Here is a 19418-nt window from a genome sequence, read left to right on the forward strand (position 1 = left end):
ACGCGCTGCGCAGAGACCAGCTGACTGGCAGACGATCCGTGGCTCCGCCTTGCTTCTGTCTGTCGTCATTCGTGGGGGGAAGGGGGGGGGAGTCCGTATGCGCAGAGTATAATACAAAGTGAGTTGGCCGGGATCACGTGTCGTGTTTGACAAGCGTTGATGACAATAGGCTGTAAAACAGTGAAGTGTCACAAGAGGGCAGAAGGGGTTTTTTTTTTTTTTTTTTGGGGGGGGGGGGGGTAGGGAGGGAGGGAATGAATGAATCAGGAAATCTGGGACCCTGGACGTCACGTTTATTTATTTATTTATTTATTTATTGCACTTGCATCCCACATTTTCCCACCTATTTGCAAGCTCAATGTGGCTTACGAAGACCTGTTATGGCCAGTGGCGTACCAAGGTGGGGGCAGTCCGCCCAGGGTGCACGCCACTGGGGGGCTGCCGCGCGCCTGTCGGCTCCGCTCGTTCTGTGCTCCCTCTGCCGCGGAACAGGTTACTTCCAGTGTTGCCAGGTGGGCGGTTTTACCGCCCAATTGGGCAGTTTTCCGCGACCCGCCGCGGGAAATTTTTGCCCGCGGCGGGTTGCGGTTTTTTTGGCTGCTTTTGGGTCGTTTGGGCGGTTTTTTGGGCGGCTTCTGCCTTTTTTTCGGCCGCGGGGGGCGGGGTTAGTGACCTTTTTGGGCGGGGTTAGTGACGTTTTGGGCGGGCCGATGACGGGGAGGCGGGGCCGATGACGTGGGAGGCGGGGCCGATGACGGGGAGGCGGGACCGGTGATGGGGGAGGCGGGGCCGGTGACGGGGGAGGCGGGGCCGGTGACGGCGGGGGCGGGGTTGATGACGGCGGGGGCGGGGGTGATGACGCGGGGGTGGGGGTGTCAGGGGCGGGGTTTGTGTTTGGGCGGGTTTTGGGCTGTTTTTTGGGCTGGATTGGGCGAGAAAAAAATTTTCCACCTGGCAACCCTGGTTACTTCCTGTTCCGGGGCAGAGGGAGCATGGAACAAGCAAAGCCGAGAGGCACACGGCACCCCCTCCCCCCAGCAGGTAAAAATGCACCCGGGGGGAGGGTGTCCTTTCGCCGGGGGGGGGGGGAGGGGTCGCATCGGCGATCCGCCCGGGTGTCAGCCACCCTAAGAACGCCACTGGTTATGGCATCGCCATTTCAGGGTAAAAGGTACAGTTGGTGTTACAAAGAGATCAAGGATGCCAGAGAGGAACTAAGCAGACAGTTATAGAAAGGCGTCATTCAGAGTAAGGGTGGAGTGTTAAAGTTAAGCTATGTATTCTCGTGGTAGGCTTTGATGAACAGATAGGTTTTCAGAGATTTGCAAAAGTTAGTGATTTAGTTAATTGTTTTCAGATTTGTTGGTAGTGCATTCCACAGCTGCCTGCTCATGTAGGAAAAGCTGGTAGCATCTCCGTAGATGATTTTATGAACAATCGTGCAGATCTTAAATGTGGTCCATTCTTTAAGTGGGAGCCAGTGTAGTTTCTGTCTTAAGGGTTGAGTATACTGCTCCGAAAAGTCAGAACACAGTAACTTATATTTTTGTGAAAACTTGTTAGTCTCACTCACACACACAAGGATTGACTCGGGCTGCACATACTGCAGCGGGACATGTTTATCCACTCCTACCCTAGCTGAGATAATATTGAACCATCTCTCTGACCTCACGTGCAACTTTCTTCAAATCAATCACCCTACTTTCTAATTCTTCCTACTTTCTTACTCATCTATATGTTACAACTTTGCCTTACCCTTCACTACCAATTATAATGTTCTAGTACATATTGTGTTGTCGTTGCAAGTAGTATACCATGCCATACTTTGTATTGTTGTTCGAATGTTTTTACTGCTCATGTTTGATCTATTCTTACTGTACACTGCCTTGAGTGAATTCCTTCAAAAAGGTAATAAATAAATTTGCCAGATGTCCTCTAGTTACTGTGTATTTCTTAACATGGAAACCATTTAATATTTGGATACATTTTCAAGCCTGTGGAAAAAGCCCAAAACACAGTACTAGGAGCAGTGGAGGGTTAAGTGACTTGCCCAGAGTCACAAGGAGCTGCTGTGGGAATCAAACTCAGTTCCCCAGGATCAAAGTCCACTGCACTAACCACTAGGCTACTCCTCCACTCATTCCACCAATAAGAGCCAACCTCATCAGTGATGTCACAATGGCTTGATTGCCTGATACTTGCCTCACTTCTGATATTGTGATGTCATAAGGGAAAGGGAAATGGGACTTGATATATCACCTTTCTGAGGTTTTTGCAACTACATTCAAAGCGGTTTACATATGCTCAGGTACTTATTTTGTACCAGGGGCAGTGGAGGGTTATGTGACTTGCCCAGAGTCACAAGGAGCTGCAGTGGGAATTGAACTCAGTTCCCCAGGATCAAAGTCCACTGCACTAACCACTAGGCTGCTCCTCCACTCTAGTACTGCTGACTGAGGCTGAATAGCAGAAACGGAAGGGAAGTATAGGCTTCTATAGCAGTCTAGATTGTTTTCTTTTTCCAGTAGGTAGTGTGTTGATGTCCTTGAGGGCCTTTTGTAATATTTGCAGTGTTCACTTGTTATAGTTGTGGCTATTCATGTTTGAGTTTTGGTCTGGTATGCTTGTGTTATAGATTCTGAGTGTTTTTGTTAATGTTAAAAAAAACTTTATATTAGCTTATTGGGGCTGATCTCATAAACAGGGTAAGTGAGCCTACTAAAGGCCCTGGTTTTAGCACCTATTTTATTTATTTGTTACATTTGTACCCTGCACTTTCCCACTCATGGCAGGCTCAATGCGGCTTACATGGGGCAATGAAGGGTTAAGTGACTTGCCCAGAGTCACCAGGAGCTGCCTGTGCCTGAAGTGGGAATTGAACTCAGTTCCCCAGGACCAAAGTCCACCACCCTAACCACTAGGCCACTCCTCCACTGTTACTACTATTTGAGATTCTACATGGAATGTTGCTATTCCACTAGCAACATTCCATGTAGAAGTCGGCCCTTGCAGATCACCAATGTGGCCGCGCAGGCTTCTGCTTCTGTGAGTCTGACGTCCTGCACGTACGTCAGACTCACAGAAACAGAAGCCTGCGCAGCCTTCTACATGGAATGTTGCTAGTGGAATAGCAGAAACAAAAGGGGTTCGAAGTTTCCACAAAAGTTCAACAAAAAAGAAAAAAGTGGAAAAACACAACTTCAAGAGATCAATCCGAGACAAGGGGTGAGATGCTCCAGGAAAGCTTTATTAGGGACCCTACACGGTCCGTGTTTCGGCTTTTAAAAAAGCCTTCATCAAATTGAATCTGTTGGTACAAGGCAGTACACTTTATTTTATTCAGTGACGACATTTCATGTGCTCCATTGTCAATCAGTATATATTTTGTGCATCCACTGATCGACCGCTAGTGGAATAGCAACATTCCATGTAGAATCTCCAATAGTAGCAACATTCCATGTAGAATCTCCAATAGTATCTATTTTATTTTTGTTACATTTGTACCCTGCGCTTTCCCACTCATGGCAGGCTCAATGCGGCTTACATGGGGCAATGGAGGGTTAAGTGACTTGCCCAGAGTCACAAGGAGCTGCCTGTGCCTGAAGTGGGAATCAAACTCAGTTCCTCAGGACCAAAGACCACCACCCTAACCACTAGGCCACTCCTCCATGCATGATCTATTCTTACTGTACGCCGCCTTGAGTGAAATCCTTCAAAGAGGTGGTAAATACATCCTAATAAATCAATAAATTTGCCAGATGTCCTCTAGTTACTATGTATTTCTTAACATGGAAACCATTTAATATTTGGATACATTTTCAAGCCTATTTCAAGCCTTTTCTGTAAAGAAAAGTAGGAGCCTACTTTTCTTTATAGAATATTAGGAAAAGCACTTACATTTAAAGTGCATTCACTTACACCAACCCTACAGCTGGTGTAAACCCCCACGCCTAGTTGTGAGCTAGAATGCATGTGCATCATAGTATTCCATAATTTACATGCATACCTGTATACTCTGCCCACACTTTCTCCAAACTCTGCCCATGTGCACACCCACTGGCAAAATACATGCCATCAGATCATGACACTTATTTTTCTGCTAGTCGGTATTCCATAAAAGGTCATTTACACATCTTCTTGCTACCTAAACCTAGGGAACTCCTTATAGAATTAGCCCCAAAATGTGCATTTCGTTTCATCCTGCCAGCTAGACCAATCCAGTGGATTGTGTTCCCCTACCATCAGATGGAGGTAGAGATACTGAAGTCTTCCAGTTACATCACCAGTATAAGGGCAGGTGCAGCCTGGAACATTTCAGTATTTTTCTACCTCCAGCAGATCCTGCAGATTGAACTAGTGCAGCAGGTTTTCTTTGGGTAGGCCTGGCTCCCTGGAGTGTAGTTCATGGCCTGCATCCCTTGCAGTTGAGTCCTCTGGTCTGGTCTGGAATAGCTCCTGGGATTTGGGCCTTGACTTTGAAGGCTGGGACCTGTAAGGACCTGGTGCCCTTCTATCGAGAGCAGACCTGAGTGTATCATCCCAAACAGCTGTTTGGTCAAATAAAGATAGTGAGGAAAAGTCAGGAGGGAACTGCTCACAATGAGAGAAAAAAGATTTCAGATATGAGATCACAAAGCTTTCTACAGGAAATGGAAAAAGAAGGAACAAGGAAGGGGAGGGGGGAAGATAAAGGAGATGATGTGTAGTGATCTGACCAATGGGCAGGGAGGGCGGGTGGTGTAATGAGATTAAGGTGAAAGGTAGCATGAGTGATTACAGGGTCCAGTATATATCTAGCAGAGTGTGTAGAGGTGGAGATGAGCCGTACCAAATCTAAATCAGTAAAGAGAGAAAAATCACAGGAGAAAGACGAAGAATCTCAAAGTGAATATTGAGGTCACCAAGAATAGAGTGAAGGAAAAGGCATCGGAGGATAAAAGGCCACAGACAAGGAGGAGGAAGAGGCAGGAAATGAATGGTATACTAATAGAAATTCAAGTGGGGTAGGGGCAAGCAAGGTGAAGGATTGATATTCCAAAGTGGGAAAACATGGGATTCACCTACGTGCAAAGAGAGCTAGGAAGAATAACCGCCAGACCTCCCCCTTTCTTCAAAGGGCGAAGAAGAAGAAACAGAAATCTATAGGAAGAAGGACAAGCTTGATGTAGATATGCAAGCAGGAGAGAGGGGGCCACTCCTTCCACAAGAACGCAAGCAAAACAGACCAAGGGTGGAAGAAAACCAAGTCCAAATGATCAGCCCAAACGAGGACGCAAGAGCTTCAGAGAACGTTTACTGGGACCCAACACGGTCTGTGTTTCGGCAACAAGCCTTCCTCAGGGGTCAGTAAGCAAGAATCTTCAGCTCAACACCAGAAAACGTAAAAGTGCTGCCAAAGCACAGGCGGGAGAACGCTGAGTCCACAAGTTGTACAGTCTCGGGGAAACAGTCAGAGTCCGTTTCAACTAGACATAAGATATCATGGTGAGTTTGAGTAAGATAAGAATGAAGGAGGTGAATTTGCCACAAAGAGAGCGCACATTGAGATAGGCAGTTTTAAAGGAGGGAGAGGAGATAGGAGGTGAAGAAGAAGAAAGAGAGGATTGAAGAGGGATAAGGTACCAGGCCGTATAGCTGAAGTCTAAAGTCCCATTGAACAGGAATAGTTCCTGAGGCATGCAAGTTGGGAGAGTCCGAAGGATAGTAAAAAGAAGGGGGTACATGAAAGAGTGCAGTAAGGAACATGACATAAATATCCACCACTTGAGTCTTGCTCCTGTAGCAGTAAGAGATGACACACGTAAGCCCTTCTGCTGCAGAACCACATTGGGGGGGGGGGGGGGGTCCTTTTACTAAGGTGTGCTGAAAAATGGCCTGCGGTAGAGTGTGTTTTGGGCACGCGCATAATCATTTTTTAGCACACCTGTAAAAAAATGCCTTTTTAAAATTTTTGCCGAAAATGGACGTGCGGCAAAATGAAAATTGCCGAGTGTCCATTTTGGGTCTGAGACCTTAACGCCAGCCATTGACCCAGCAGTAATGTCTCACGCTGAAACCGGGCGGTAATGAACTACGCACGTCAAATGCCACTTGACGCGCGCAGCTGACGCATGCTAGAAATGAACAAATATTTTTCGGACGCCCGCCAAAAATGAAATTACTGCAAGGACCACTCGGTAATTGAACGGTAACTCGGAACTGGCGCGCGTAGGCACTTACACGGCTTAGTAGAAGGGCCCCTGAAGTAGAGAGGTGGCACAACAACACTGTCTGAGGTAAGTTCAGTGTTCACCACACTCACCTTCCCCCAGCTTCAGTAGAGGAAAGGTCATCTCTCAACCTCCACCACAATGAGAGGTCCTCAGCAAAATGTTCAAAAAGTTATTGGGGGGGGGGGGGGGGGGACTTAGGCCACTGGTGGTAAGTGCTGCTTTCAGAAAAATTTCCAGGGCTGGTTTACATTCCCAATCGAACCTTGCCCAAATCTGTCAGATGTTTACCATTCTCAGGGGCAGGTTTGTGTGGCTCTTTTGGGGCTTTGGGCCCCTTTCGTGTGCAAAATTTGCCAGTGCATTAATACTGTGCCCTTCATCCCAGTTCCTCTAGCTTGGACAGCAAATACTGGACCTGGGATTCAAGCCCAGGTCTTCCACACATGCTGAGCTGCTGGACTGGCCCCTTGTTAGGTACAGAACGTCTGGGCAAATATGATTAAACCATGCTATTGATAATTCTTTCCTAGTGCAATGAACTCTGACTCCCCCCTCCCCCCCCCCCACAGAAAAGTAAGAATGCAGCACTAGCAATGAAATTTTTATTTTAGTTTGCAGTTTACGTATTTACCAGTCAACAGGTATGTAACAAACCACTGGGGTACTGCATTATCACAATTAATACATACAAAAAAAACCTCACTATTAAACTTGATTTAGCCCTATTCTTGCTAACACTTTAGTAGTTTTGCTTTTTTTTTTTTTAATTTGTTTATTCTTTAAATAAAATTTTTGGTAGCTAACAGCAACGGTCACATGATGCTACACCCGACCTTGCTTTCCTTGTCTAAGACAGTGCTGTGACAACCAAAGGTTTTGCTCAGTTACAGACCAATGCAGATCCAGAGGTCAGTCCCAGGGAGCTGGGAAATCAGTTCACAGTAGCATAAATTATATAGAAATGTCATTTCACAAGCAGAAAAAAGTGCACATTGTGAGAAAAAAACTGCATATACTACCTTTGGGGGGGGGGGGGGGTTGGGGGGAGGAGGTGTTTTCTCTTGTTTTCCTGTTCTAGTTGACTGCCTGTGATTATCTGTGACTTTGCAGGTTATATTGCACTAGAGACGGTGAGGTCGGACCTAGCTCTTTGACTTCCAGTGGTATCTGGGACTCGATGTTCTACCACTGGGAATGAGAATACAACTCATTGTATATGTAGACAGGGTTTTTTTGATCTAAATGGAGTCACAAGATGCTTTACAAACAATATATTAAAAGCGTATATGGAGCCGTGTCAGATGAATGGTGACTGCAACTTTCTAGTGACATACTTGCAGAGGAGTCAAATGAAGCACAGGGAGATACATTCGCTTTCTTAATGTGAAACAGACTGTCAGAGGCAGAGGAAAGATTATAACTCACATTCCAAGGTGTACAGTGCTATAACCAGAGACCTTACCACTTCTCAGTGAATATTACAAGACTGGCCCTTAGAGGTAGATAGTCATTGCCGCAGAGCATCAAATGCCAAAATCTCTCCCCATGCACCAGGATATTGGGCTGAGATCTTTTGATCCTGTGTTTTGCAAGATCGCTCCATCCTCTGGCGCATGGCATGGGGTGTGTAGAATCTTGTCCCATCTGGATCTCTATCATGCTGGATGTGGCATCTCGGGCAGAGGTGATGAACATTTCCAAACTAAAAGAACAGCTGAAGTTTCGGTGGTTGCCCTAATGTGCACCAGAAAGATGAGCTGTGAAGGGATTCTATCTGAGTGCAGAAACCTGTGCTTTCAGGGCCCGCGATGATCACTTGGGCCTTTCACTGGGTGCTTTTCACAGGACATGAACGCTATGAGGCTGTGTATAACACAGGTAGCAGTTGGTACGACAACAACAACAACAACAAAAACCCAGCTCACACGATGAAAGTGTTTGAACAAGAAGAAGATGTGAAACAGACCAGTATCCAGGAGATTCAGAAATGGGAAATGCCTCCATTCTACAACAGCCTGAAAATATCATTCCAGCCGTTAATTGAGGGGAAAAGACCCAGGAAGAAAGCAAAGCCTCTTTGGACTATCTTCTTTATTCAGTGCATAGGAAGGTCTTCTCTTCTCCTTCCCCCTAAAATCACAGCGTCTTATAAATCATACTCATTTTTGTCCCAGTAAAGCTCCACTTCCCTACTACACAAACAGCATGCCCAGCAAGGGTTATACTAGAGTGATCATCCCCTACAGAAGAGCTAGTGCACAGTTATGCACGCTGCACACATAGGGACAGTGCATATAAAATTTAAAAGAACCTTAAAGTTAAAAAAGGAAATAGAGCCCGGCTTGGACATGACCTCTCTCCTCCGTTATAATCCTATATATTTTTTCTCCACCCACTACCAACAAAAAAAGAAAGGAATAAACTGATAGGAAAATGCATTGATAAGGGTGTCTTTAAAACACAAAACTACATGAACTCCAAAGGCAAAGGACCATTGTGGATAATAAGCACGCTTTCCCTCCCCTCTGCTCTCTCACTGTGACATTGCTATTGCACCCTCAAAGGCAGTCTTTTGCTAGGTAGAAATTTGTTTTCGGTAAGAAAAGTTCTTTCTTCCACTGTTACAGTGTACATTCTGCTTGTGTTTCCACTTGCATTTTCAGTGCACTTGCATTTGGGGAAAGAGGCACATCTGGATTGACAGTAGGGCGGGGTGTGTGTTTTTGTTTAGAAGCATGGGGTGTGCGCTGCACGCTGTGGTCTGTTCCCACGAGGGGGTGGGCGGGCGGGTGGGTCTTTTTAAGGGACGGCAACTTGGTAAGGACTGCCGGGCACACTGTCGTCTCCCCACTTCACGATCAGGATGTAGTCTCCTTTTTCCTTGACCGTGTAGGTGACGTTGTACACTCGATTCCCCACGTGTTTCACGTATACTTCTTCACATGGTGTTTTTGGGCCGTGCACTCCCACCATCAGCATGTTTGTGCCTGCAAATAAACAAGATCAGTATTAGGTCTCAGCCTGGCAGTGGCGTACCAAGGGGGGGGGGGGGGGGGCGGGGGGGGCGGTCCGCCCCGGGTGCAAGCCGCTGGGGGCTGCGAGTTCGAATCGCTATGCTAAATTCTCTCGTTCGCTGCAGCTCCCTCCCTCTGCCCCGGAACAGAGGGAGGGAGCTGCAGCGAACGAGAGAATTTAGCGTAGCGATTCGAAGTCGCAGCCAACAGGCGCGTGCCGCGGCACCCCCCCCTAGCGGCGTGCACCGGGGGGGTGTCATTTCGCCAGGGGGGCGCATCGGCGATCCGCCCCGGGTGTCGTCGAGTCTAGGAACGCCACTGCAGCCTGGTTTCAGAGGCATAGCCAGACTTAATATTTTGGATGGACCCAGAGGTAACTTGGATGAGCCCTTCCACACCCCCCCCCCCCCACACACACACAAATATCTTCCCAGAGATATTTTTAAAAATACAGATTTTTTTTTCACCTACCCCGCGTTTCTCCGCCTCTTCTCCGTGGCATTCCGGCATCTATCATTGAACCCCATTCTTCCCCAGGCATCCTTGACGCTTGCAGCGATTCATTCTCGCTGCTTGCACCAGCCCTGCAGGCTTCCCACCTGCCGCATGCCCGTGAACCCGCCCTCACTGATGTCATTGCTTGTTTCCTGAGTGACGGGACGCGGCAGATGGAAGACTGCAGGGCTGGCGCAAGAACAAGAATGAATTGCTGCAGGTGTCAAAGATGCCTGTATGGTACACCAGGGAAGGATGGGGTTCAGAGACAGACGTGCAGATGCCGGGATGCCACGGAGGAAAGAGGGGAGAGAGCAGTGTGGTACTGCTGCTGGGTGGGCCTGAGCCACGAATGGGCGGGCCTGTGCCCACGCAGGCCCACTCGTAGCTACGCCACTGCCTGGTTTTATCCTCCACTGTAAGACCTAGTTTTCTACTTTTTGGTTCCTGTCTGGCTTCATCTTAATTAAAAGCACTGTCGAAAAAACTTATACCAAGGCCCCAAAAATGGCACCACTGAAAGAAAAACAGCAGCTGCTCTGGCAGAAAAAGATCTCATTAGGAAGTTAAGGTTGGTGATGTCTACGTCTAGTAATTCAACCCGCATCTTTTCCACAAAAGCATAATTACTGCACCAAACTCAGTAAGTTGATAGATGATATACTGAAGGGAGGAAATATTCATTCTTGGCCCTACAATCCCTATTAAATAAATCAGGGAAGGCCTGGGCAGAAAACAGATCCAGAATCTGAGAGACAGACTGGGGGGGAGGGGGAGTGGTGAGAGCAGGGTTGCCAGGTGGAAAATTTTTTTCCCACCCAATCCAGCCTAAAAACAGCCCAAAACCCGCCCAAACTCAAACCCCGCCCCTGACACCCCACCCCCGCGTCATCAACCCCGCCCTGTCGTCATCAACCCCGCCCCTGCTGTCATCGGCCCCGCCTCCCCCGTCACTGGCCCCGCCTCTCTCGTCATCGGCCCCGCCTCCCCCGTCATCGGCCCCGCCCAGAACGTCAGTAACCCCGCCCAAAACATCAGTAACCCCGCCCAAAACGTCACTAACCCCGCCCCCCGCGGCCGAAAAAACCGCCGGAAAACCGCCCAAAATAAAAAAAAAAGCCCAAAAAACCGCAACCCGCCGCGGGCAAAAATTTCCTGCGGCGGGTCGCGGAAAACCGCCCAATTGGGCGGTAAAACCGCCCACCTGGCAACACTGGTGGTGAGATGAAATCCAGTGTGTGTGCCTCCCCTAGGTTACCATATGTCCTCTTTTAAAGAGGACATGTCCTCTTTTTGAAGGTCTTCAGATATGTCTTCCAGGTTGTTTTTATTTTTAGGAAAATGTCCTCTTTTTCTTTTATATGCCAATGTCAACACACCTACCCACGTAATGAGAGAAACCATGTCTGGCCTCTTAGTCAGTCTAGACACATGGGGGTGCTAAAGAAAGAGAAAGGCATTGCTGACTCCTCTCTGTTTCCCTATTGGTTGAATCTGTCAAATGAATTTTCTTTGTGCAGCGCAACTTTAAGCTTATGGCATGCAAAGATATCTCAGAAGCCAGCCAAAGTTGAGGGATACTTGCTCTTCTGATAAGCACACTTGGTCTCAAACTCAGTTAAACTCAAATCCGGAAGTTCTTGAAAAGTAGGTTATTGTCTACTGCTATACTGTAAGTCAGTCACCGTTTGATGTGTGTTCATTAACTAAAGGCTATGATTAAATATTTCTCTGGCAAAAGTAGCATCTATTTTTATTTTTTCTGTCCTCTCTTTTGTCTCCATAAATATGGTAACCCTAGTCTCCCCTAACTGTACATTAAGCCATTACTCATTCTTCTGTCACATCCTGCCCCAGTGGCGTTCCTAGGGCGGCTGACACCCGGGGCGGATCGCCGATGCACCCCCCCCCCCACAGGTGCAGCGCCCCCCCTCCCCAGCGAAACGACACCTCCCCCCCCCCCGGCGAAACAACACCCCCCCCCCCCGGTGCATTTTTACCTGCTGGGGGGTGGGGGGCGCGCCTGTCGGCTTCGCTCGTTCCATGATCCCTCTGCCCCAGAAAAGGAAGTAGCCTGTTCCGGGGCAGAGGGAGCACGGAACGAGTGGCCCAACGCCCCCTCCCTTGGTACGCCACTGTCCTGCCCTCCACGAAACACGTTTCAATGTCTCACACTAAGAAGACATTGCAAAAATGCAATCAGAAATCACAAAATCTGTTGCTATGCAGAGACTAGAGAGACAAAATACAGTAGTGCCCTTGTGTGACTAAGACAGCACACGCACACCCCACCAAAGCTACTTCTAGTACTTCTCTCAGATATGTCAACATGTATAACTCCAGGTTGCTTGCAAAGATTTTCTTACCAATGTCATCACACAAACTTGCAAAGTTCCAGAACAGGGGATCTGACAGGTGTAGCAATTTAACATATGTTCGAGTCAGGCTCATAACATCCTTTCCCATTTACCTGCTTTGCTGCAGTCTACAGTGAAGGTGTTCTTCTGGCCTACAAAAGCCTTGGACAGGCCTGCTCCTCGGGCAACAACCTTGGAGGCGTCAGATGAGAACTTTGGCATGGGGCTGTAACTTCCCATGCTGGAAGACTTGGTGACCGTTTCAACTAGGACAGAAGAGGTCTCGTGTAGGCTGTGACCACCAGAGAGACGAGGTCCTGGCAACAAAGAACCAAAGAATTGAAAAATGTGACTAGGGTAATCCAGAGCCCTTCTCTCCCACACAAGTCTCCTGCTTCAGTTGCAAAGTCATCTCTTGTTCCAAGAGAGAAGAAACACAGACACCCTCTTAATAAGAGCAGCATAGCTCTGGGCATAGCTCCCTAACCTTCATCCTGGTCAGATGCGGCCTAAGCTCTCTGCTGTGGCTCTGGTTTAAGTCAACACCACCATATCAGTCTGGAAGCTCTGGAATGAGGGGGCATAGGGTGAAGGTAAAAGGGGACAGACTCGAGAATAATCTAAGGAAATTATTTCTTTATGGAAAAGGTGATGGACGCATGGAATGGCCTCCTAGTGGAGGTGACCGAGATGAGGTCTGTATCTGAATTCAAGAAAGCATGGGACAGGCACTGAGGATCTCTAACAAAGTATAGCAGAGATTAGTAGTTGGTATGGATGAGCAGACTGGATAGGCCATACAGTCTTTTTCTGCTGTCATTTTTTTTAGCTGAGATTGAAAACCTGTATAATGAAGGGTGGGCTGGGAGCGTACAGTGGTGGAAATAAGTATTTGATCCCTTGCTGATTTTGTAAGTTTGCCCACTGACAAAGACATGAGCAGCCCATAATTGAAGGGTAGGTTATTGGTAACAGTGAGAGATAGCACATCACAAATTAAATCCGGAAAATCACATTGTGGAAAGTATATGAATTTATTTGCATTCTGCAGAGGGAAATAAGTATTTGATCCCCCACCAACCAGTAAGAGATCTGGCCCCTACAGACCAGGTAGATGCTCCAAATCAACTCGTTACCTGCATGACAGACAGCTGTCGGCAATGGTCACCTGTATGAAAGACACCTGTCCACAGACTCAGTGAATCAGTCAGACTCTAACCTCTACAAAATGGCCAAGAGCAAGGAGCTGTCTAAGGATGTCAGGGACAAGATCATACACCTGCACAAGGCTGGAATGGGCTACAAAACCATCAGTAAGACGCTGGGCGAGAAGGAGACAACTGTTGGTGCCATAGTAAGAAAATGGAAGAAGTACAAAATGACTGTCAATCGATAAAGATCTGGGGCTCCACGCAAAATCTCACCTCGTGGGGTATCCTTGATCATGAGGAAGGTTAGAAATCAGCCTACAACTACAAGGGGGGAACTTGTCAATGATCTCAAGGCAGCTGGGACCACTGTCACCACGAAAACCATTGGTAACACATTACGACATAACGGATTGCAATCCTGCAGTGCCCGCAAGGTCCCCCTGCTCCGGAAGGCACATGTGACGGCCCGTCTGAAGTTTGCCAGTGAACACCTGGATGATGCCGAGAGTGATTGGGAGAAGGTGCTGTGGTCAGATGAGACAAAAATTGAGCTCTTTGGCATGAACTCAACTCGCCGTGTTTGGAGGAAGAGAAATGCTGCCTATGACCCAAAGAACACCGTCCCCACTGTCAAGCATGGAGGTGGAAATGTTATGTTTTGGGGGTGTTTCTCTGCTAAGGGCACAGGACTACTTCACCGCATCAATGGGAGAATGGATGGGGCCATGTACCGTACAATTCTGAGTGACAACCTCCTTCCCTCCGCCAGGGCCTTAAAAATGGGTCGTGGCTGGGTCTTCCAGCACGACAATGACCCAAAACATACAGCCAAGGCAACAAAGGAGTGGCTCAGGAAGAAGCACATTAGGGTCATGGAGTGGCCTAGCCAGTCACCAGACCTTAATCCCATTGAAAACTTATGGAGGGAGCTGAAGATGCGAGTTGCCAAGCGACAGCCCAGAACTCTTAATGATTTAGAGATGATCTGCAAAGAGGAGTGGACCAAAATTCCTCCTGACATGTGTGCAAACCTCATCATCAACTACAGAAGACGTCTGACCGCTGTGCTTGCCAACAAGGGTTTTGCCACCAAGTATTAGGTCTTGTTTGCCAGAGGGATTAAATACTTATTTCCCTCTGCAGAATGCAAATAAATTCATATACTTTCCACAATGTGATTTTCCGGATTTAATTTGTGATGTGCTATCTCTCACTGTTACCAATAACCTACCCTTCAATTATGGGCTGCTCATGTCTTTGTCAGTGGGCAAACTTACAAAATCAGCAAGGGATCAAATACTTATTTCCACCACTGTAAATGTCTTGCTGTTTGACTGCACTGAGGAGATGATACCTGTGACCCTGGCTATGAAGGGGCTAAGTGAGGGAATCCTAGATTACAGCACGGCCAGATTTCCAGTTGGCAGGGAGAGTAGCACTTATGCAAAGGTCCTGCACTGTGAATGGAGGCGCACCACACCATCAACTTTTACCCAGTGCACTACAACTGTCAGTGACCCCCAATGCCCAATTTCATGGGAAAATTGTGGCTGGCTGCTGTTTACCAGTTACTAGTTACAGGCCAGGCTTCTGCAGCATGCTACATGGCATATGCCAGAGGGATCCTGCTGCCTGTCAGGTGAATGCAACCCAGAGGATTTCCACAGCGATGAGCAACAGTGCACTGCCCCCCCCCACCCCCCACACACACACACATAAGTATAACCCTCAAGGTGGGTGGTATGTATTGTGAGCTTGCCCCTGCATACCTGTGACCTTGGCTTTGAAAGGGCTGCCCACGATGTGCTGTGGACCACCATATTTGATGGAAATCAAATAGTTTCCTGGTGCCATGGGTGTGTAGATGATCTTATAGCCCTCGGGGCACTCCTGACAGTCCATCTTAACCTTGGAGGGGCCGTCGATGGTGACAGAGAGTGCACCCGATCCGGCGTTGACTGTGTTCACCACAAACTCTGAGAAGGTTCCTAGGAGAAAGAAGTGAGAATAAGCAGGATTCCTAAGTCTCAGCATTATTTTGGGGTCTCAGTCAGTCTCCTGGGAACCCAAATATGTTATGAGTTTCTCTGGGTCTGAATTAATCTCCTGGCAATTGAATTCTTGCTTAGAAAACCTTGTATTGAATTATGGGGTAGGAGAAAGAATGTACCATCTTGTTTCGTAAAGGACAGATTTTCCAATTTATCGATTCTGATGGGAAAATAATCCCTCTACCCCAAGAATATCAGCTCATTAGAAAGCACTGTGAGATACAAAGAATGGAAAGCCTTAGCATTTCAGGAAATGCAGAATTCCTACCTGTGATGCCTCCCTCTAGGCCAGGCCCATATGCAGAGACAAGGCCCGGGTCTCCCGCCTGGCTCTGCTCTCCCACCCGGATCTTGAAGGGGCTGCCAGGGATATGACTGCCGTTAAACTTCACATCAATGGAGTGCACCCCATTTTCACGAGGAATAAACCGGATGGCGTTTTTATCTGCAAGGAAAGGAAAAGAGGATATAAGAACATAAGAATAGCCATACTGGGTCAGACGCCATTGGTCCATCTAGTCCAGTATCCTGCTTCCAGCAGTGGCCATTCCAGGTCACAAGTACCTGGCAGAAACCCAATTAGTAGCACCATACAGAGGTGAGACATTCCATGCTTGGTGGTAGCATTTCTTCCTGCAAGGGCAGTAGGATGTCTTAAGAAATTATTTTTAGACACCTTTCATTTACCCAAGTAATTTTGTCCGCCTAAGACAAAGTTACCTAGACTACAGCAGGCCAGGTTAGAGACTTGATGGGGGTGGAGTAACAAATTTAACCAGACTGAATGCTATCCAGCTCAATTTGCACAGACAAAAGCCCACACAGATGGCAGAGAAATACGAACATGTGCAAAGTTTGTCAACTCAGCTTTATTTGGATGTTTAGCTACATTTCTACTCGAACACAGCTGAATACCCAGAAAAGATTAACTGTACAAATGTATCACGTTAACTTTGTCTGCTTCATGCCAGCTTAATATTGGACTCTAAGGAACAGGGGAATGAAGTGATATGTTCAAAATAAAACCAAATGAACGGCAGAGCTGGGCTTGAAAACCAAAAGGTCGATATTCAAAGTTAGTTAACTGTTTAAGAGAGGCTCTTATCAAGTTAACTCACACTGACCAGACCCTGAGGAAATGTTCAGCAGCAGTTACCAAATAGTGTCACGGTATATCCCCTTTAACTGCTATAACTGAAACCAGCTACTGTTCGGGCGGTCCAGACATGGGATTGGCATTTAATCAATTAAGAGCTGCCAAAACTACCCCAAATCATCTTAACTTTAGGAAATTACTCAAGACCAGCTTATTCAAGAAAGCCTACTCCCAGGATCCAACATAAATGCTAAAGTCCTCCAAAGCAATACATTAATGGACTATTTTGGACTCTTTTTCCTTTTCCTTTTCCCTCCTTTCAACTTATTCTTCTACACTCTCTGTTTACCACAATATATTGTAATTGATTAATAACTGGGTTAGCAATTGCCTTCTCGGTTTAATGTGAGCCACACTGCGCCTGCAAACATGTGGGAAAATGTGGGGTACAAATGTGATTAAATAAATAAATAAATAAATATTCAGCCTTTAACCATATGAATATAAAAACAGTCAGACTGGGTCAGACCAATGGTCCATCTAGCCTAGTATCCTGTTTTCAACAGTGGCCAATTGAAGTCACAAGTACCTGGCAGAAACCCAAATAGTGGCAACATTCCATGCTACCAATCCCAGGGCAAGCAGTGGCTTCCCCGTGTCTGTCTCAATAGCAAACTATGGACTTTTCTTCCAGGAACTTGTCCAAACCTGATACGCTAACTGCTGTTACCACATCCTCCGGCAAAGAGTTCCAGAGCTTAACTATTTTATTTTATTTATTTATTTTTGTTACATTTGTACCCCACACTTTCCCACTCATGGCAGGCTCTATGCGGCAGGCAATGGAGGGTTAAGTGACTTGCCCAGAGTCACAAGGAGCTGCCTGTGCCGGGAATCAAACTCAGTTCCTCAGTTCCCCAGGACCAAAGTCCACCACCCTAACCACTAGGCCACTCCTCTGTTGAGTGAAAAAATATTTTCTCCTATTAGTTTTAGAAGTATTTCCATGTAACTTCCTAGAGTGTTCCCTAGTCTTTGTACTTTTGGAACGAGTAAAAAAACTTACTTCTACTCATTCTACACCACTCAGGATTATGTAGGCCTCGATCATATCTTCCCTCATCTGTCTCTTTTCCAAGCTGAAAAGCCCTAACCTCTTTAGCCTTTCCTCATACAGGAGCAGTTCCATCCCCTCTATCATTTTGGTCACTCTTCTTTGAACCTTTTCTAATTCCGCTATATCTTTTTTGAGATACGGCGACCAGAACCAGTTAATTGGCCAAACAGGACAGTATAAATAGTAGTCTTATTTTTGTCTGGTTTAACTTAACTGGTTAAGGGCTGAATATCATTTTTTTAAAAACACTGATTGCTACCAGCTGAATATTAACAACCCCCTCACACACACACACATACCCAACAGAAATATCAGGAAATTGCGTGACTTGCCCAAAGTCACATAATAAATAGCACAAAATCTGAAATATTGTCTTATAAGTTCTTCCAACCACAATTCAAAGTTCTTCCTCTTTCCATCAAGAAGCACTGAGACTTACTTATCAAACCTTTCGTGTAGCACATCGGGATTGTTGTTTTCAGGTTTGTCTGTGTGCTTAATAAAACCAGTGGCGTAGCCAAGGGTGGGCCTAGGTGGGCCCAGGCCCACCCACTTTGGGCTCAGGCCCAGCCAGTAGCAGCACACCTATGGTGTGGCTGGCAGGGATTCCCAAGTCCCACCAGCTGAAAACTCCCAACAACTGTCCCTCCTGCATCCCTTGTAAATAGCAGATGGCATGCAGGTGAGACAAGGAGAGACCAAATCATCTGTGGGACAGGGAGGGGTTCTTCTGCCCACCCATCTTGGGTCCAGGCAGTGGCGTTCCTAGGGGGACGGACACCCGGGGTGGCACCCCGCCCCCTGGGTGCAGCGCCCCCCCCCCCCCCGATGCAGCGTGGACCCCCCCGCGAAGGGCCCCCGGGAGCCTGCCGCTGGGGGGAGGGGTGCCACAGCGCACGCCTGCTGCGAGTTTACTAACTTTGCTCATTCGCTGCAGCTCCCTCTGCCCCGGAACAGGAAGTAACCTGTTCCGGGGCAGAGGGAGCTGCAGCGAACGAGAGAAGTTAGCGAACTCTCGCAGCAGGCGCGCGCCTCGGCACCCCCCCCAGCGGCATGCACCCGGGGCGGACCGCCCCCCCACTGCCCCCCCTTGTTACGCCACTGGGTCCACGCCCACTCAAAGTTGGGTGTCTGGCTACGCCCTTGAATAAAACATGAATTTTTCATCTATAACAAGAGCATTTTGAGCCAGTTGATCCTTGTATTTACCTCTACTCCCTCTTACAGACTCCCCCCACCAAGTCCCAGTTACCCAGTTCCACAAGGAAGACTTTATGACCAGTTCTGGTTTTCAACGCCCTGCCTTTGGAACATGTGGTATTTCTAGTCCTTATTTCTACTCACGGAGATCAAAGCTGCAGGTCCCATAATGCATCAGGATAGGGTTGCCTGAAGTCCAGGGCTGGTCTAAAATCTTCCTCTTGGAACTGGGTGACTTGGCAGCTCTATTCCAGTCCCCCACCCCACTGGGCCTCTGCCTGCCATTAGAATATCGGAGAACTCTCCTTACCGCTGTCCAGCTCAGAGACGTAACATTCTTCCACAGCACCTGAGGGGGTATGGACTTTGGCATCTATCACTCCTCTAGCACCATTCAGTTGCACTGCAAAGGATGCTGGTTGGTTGACTTTTAAGCCTGTCTCCTGGGAAATTCAGAGTAGAACAATTGCTTAGGATAGTGGTTAGGTGTTTGTAAGGTCTTCAGTCATTTTTTTAATTCACTGTTACTGGTGTAAAGGTCACATGGGGGGAGGTTATTATATTTATGTTTATATTTGGTCATTTTACTGTTGTTATACTGTTAAATTGTAAATTTTATGTTAAACTGTACACCACCTTGGGTGAATCTCTTCATAAAGGCGGTTAATAAATCCCAATAAATAAATACACAAATAAATAAATATGAAGGGCTCAATAGCCAATAT

General features: G+C 47.3%; 1 protein-coding gene across 1 annotated transcript in view; it reads right to left on the reverse strand.

Moving 5' to 3' along the window:
- Positions 1 to 6800: 6800 nt before the first annotated feature.
- The window catches only part of FLNC (filamin C), a 193265-nt gene continuing 180647 nt past the window's right edge, over positions 6801 to 19418 (reverse strand). The window contains 5 exon segments of the mRNA XM_030217139.1: positions 6801 to 9199; positions 12192 to 12395; positions 14999 to 15217; positions 15549 to 15725; positions 19004 to 19136. Coding sequence (XP_030072999.1) covers positions 9012 to 9199; positions 12192 to 12395; positions 14999 to 15217; positions 15549 to 15725; positions 19004 to 19136 — 921 coding nt within the window. The 3' untranslated portion in view covers positions 6801 to 9011.

Source organism: Microcaecilia unicolor, chromosome 10 (genome assembly GCF_901765095.1).
Source record: "Microcaecilia unicolor chromosome 10, aMicUni1.1, whole genome shotgun sequence".
Lineage (NCBI taxonomy): Eukaryota > Metazoa > Chordata > Amphibia > Gymnophiona > Siphonopidae > Microcaecilia > Microcaecilia unicolor.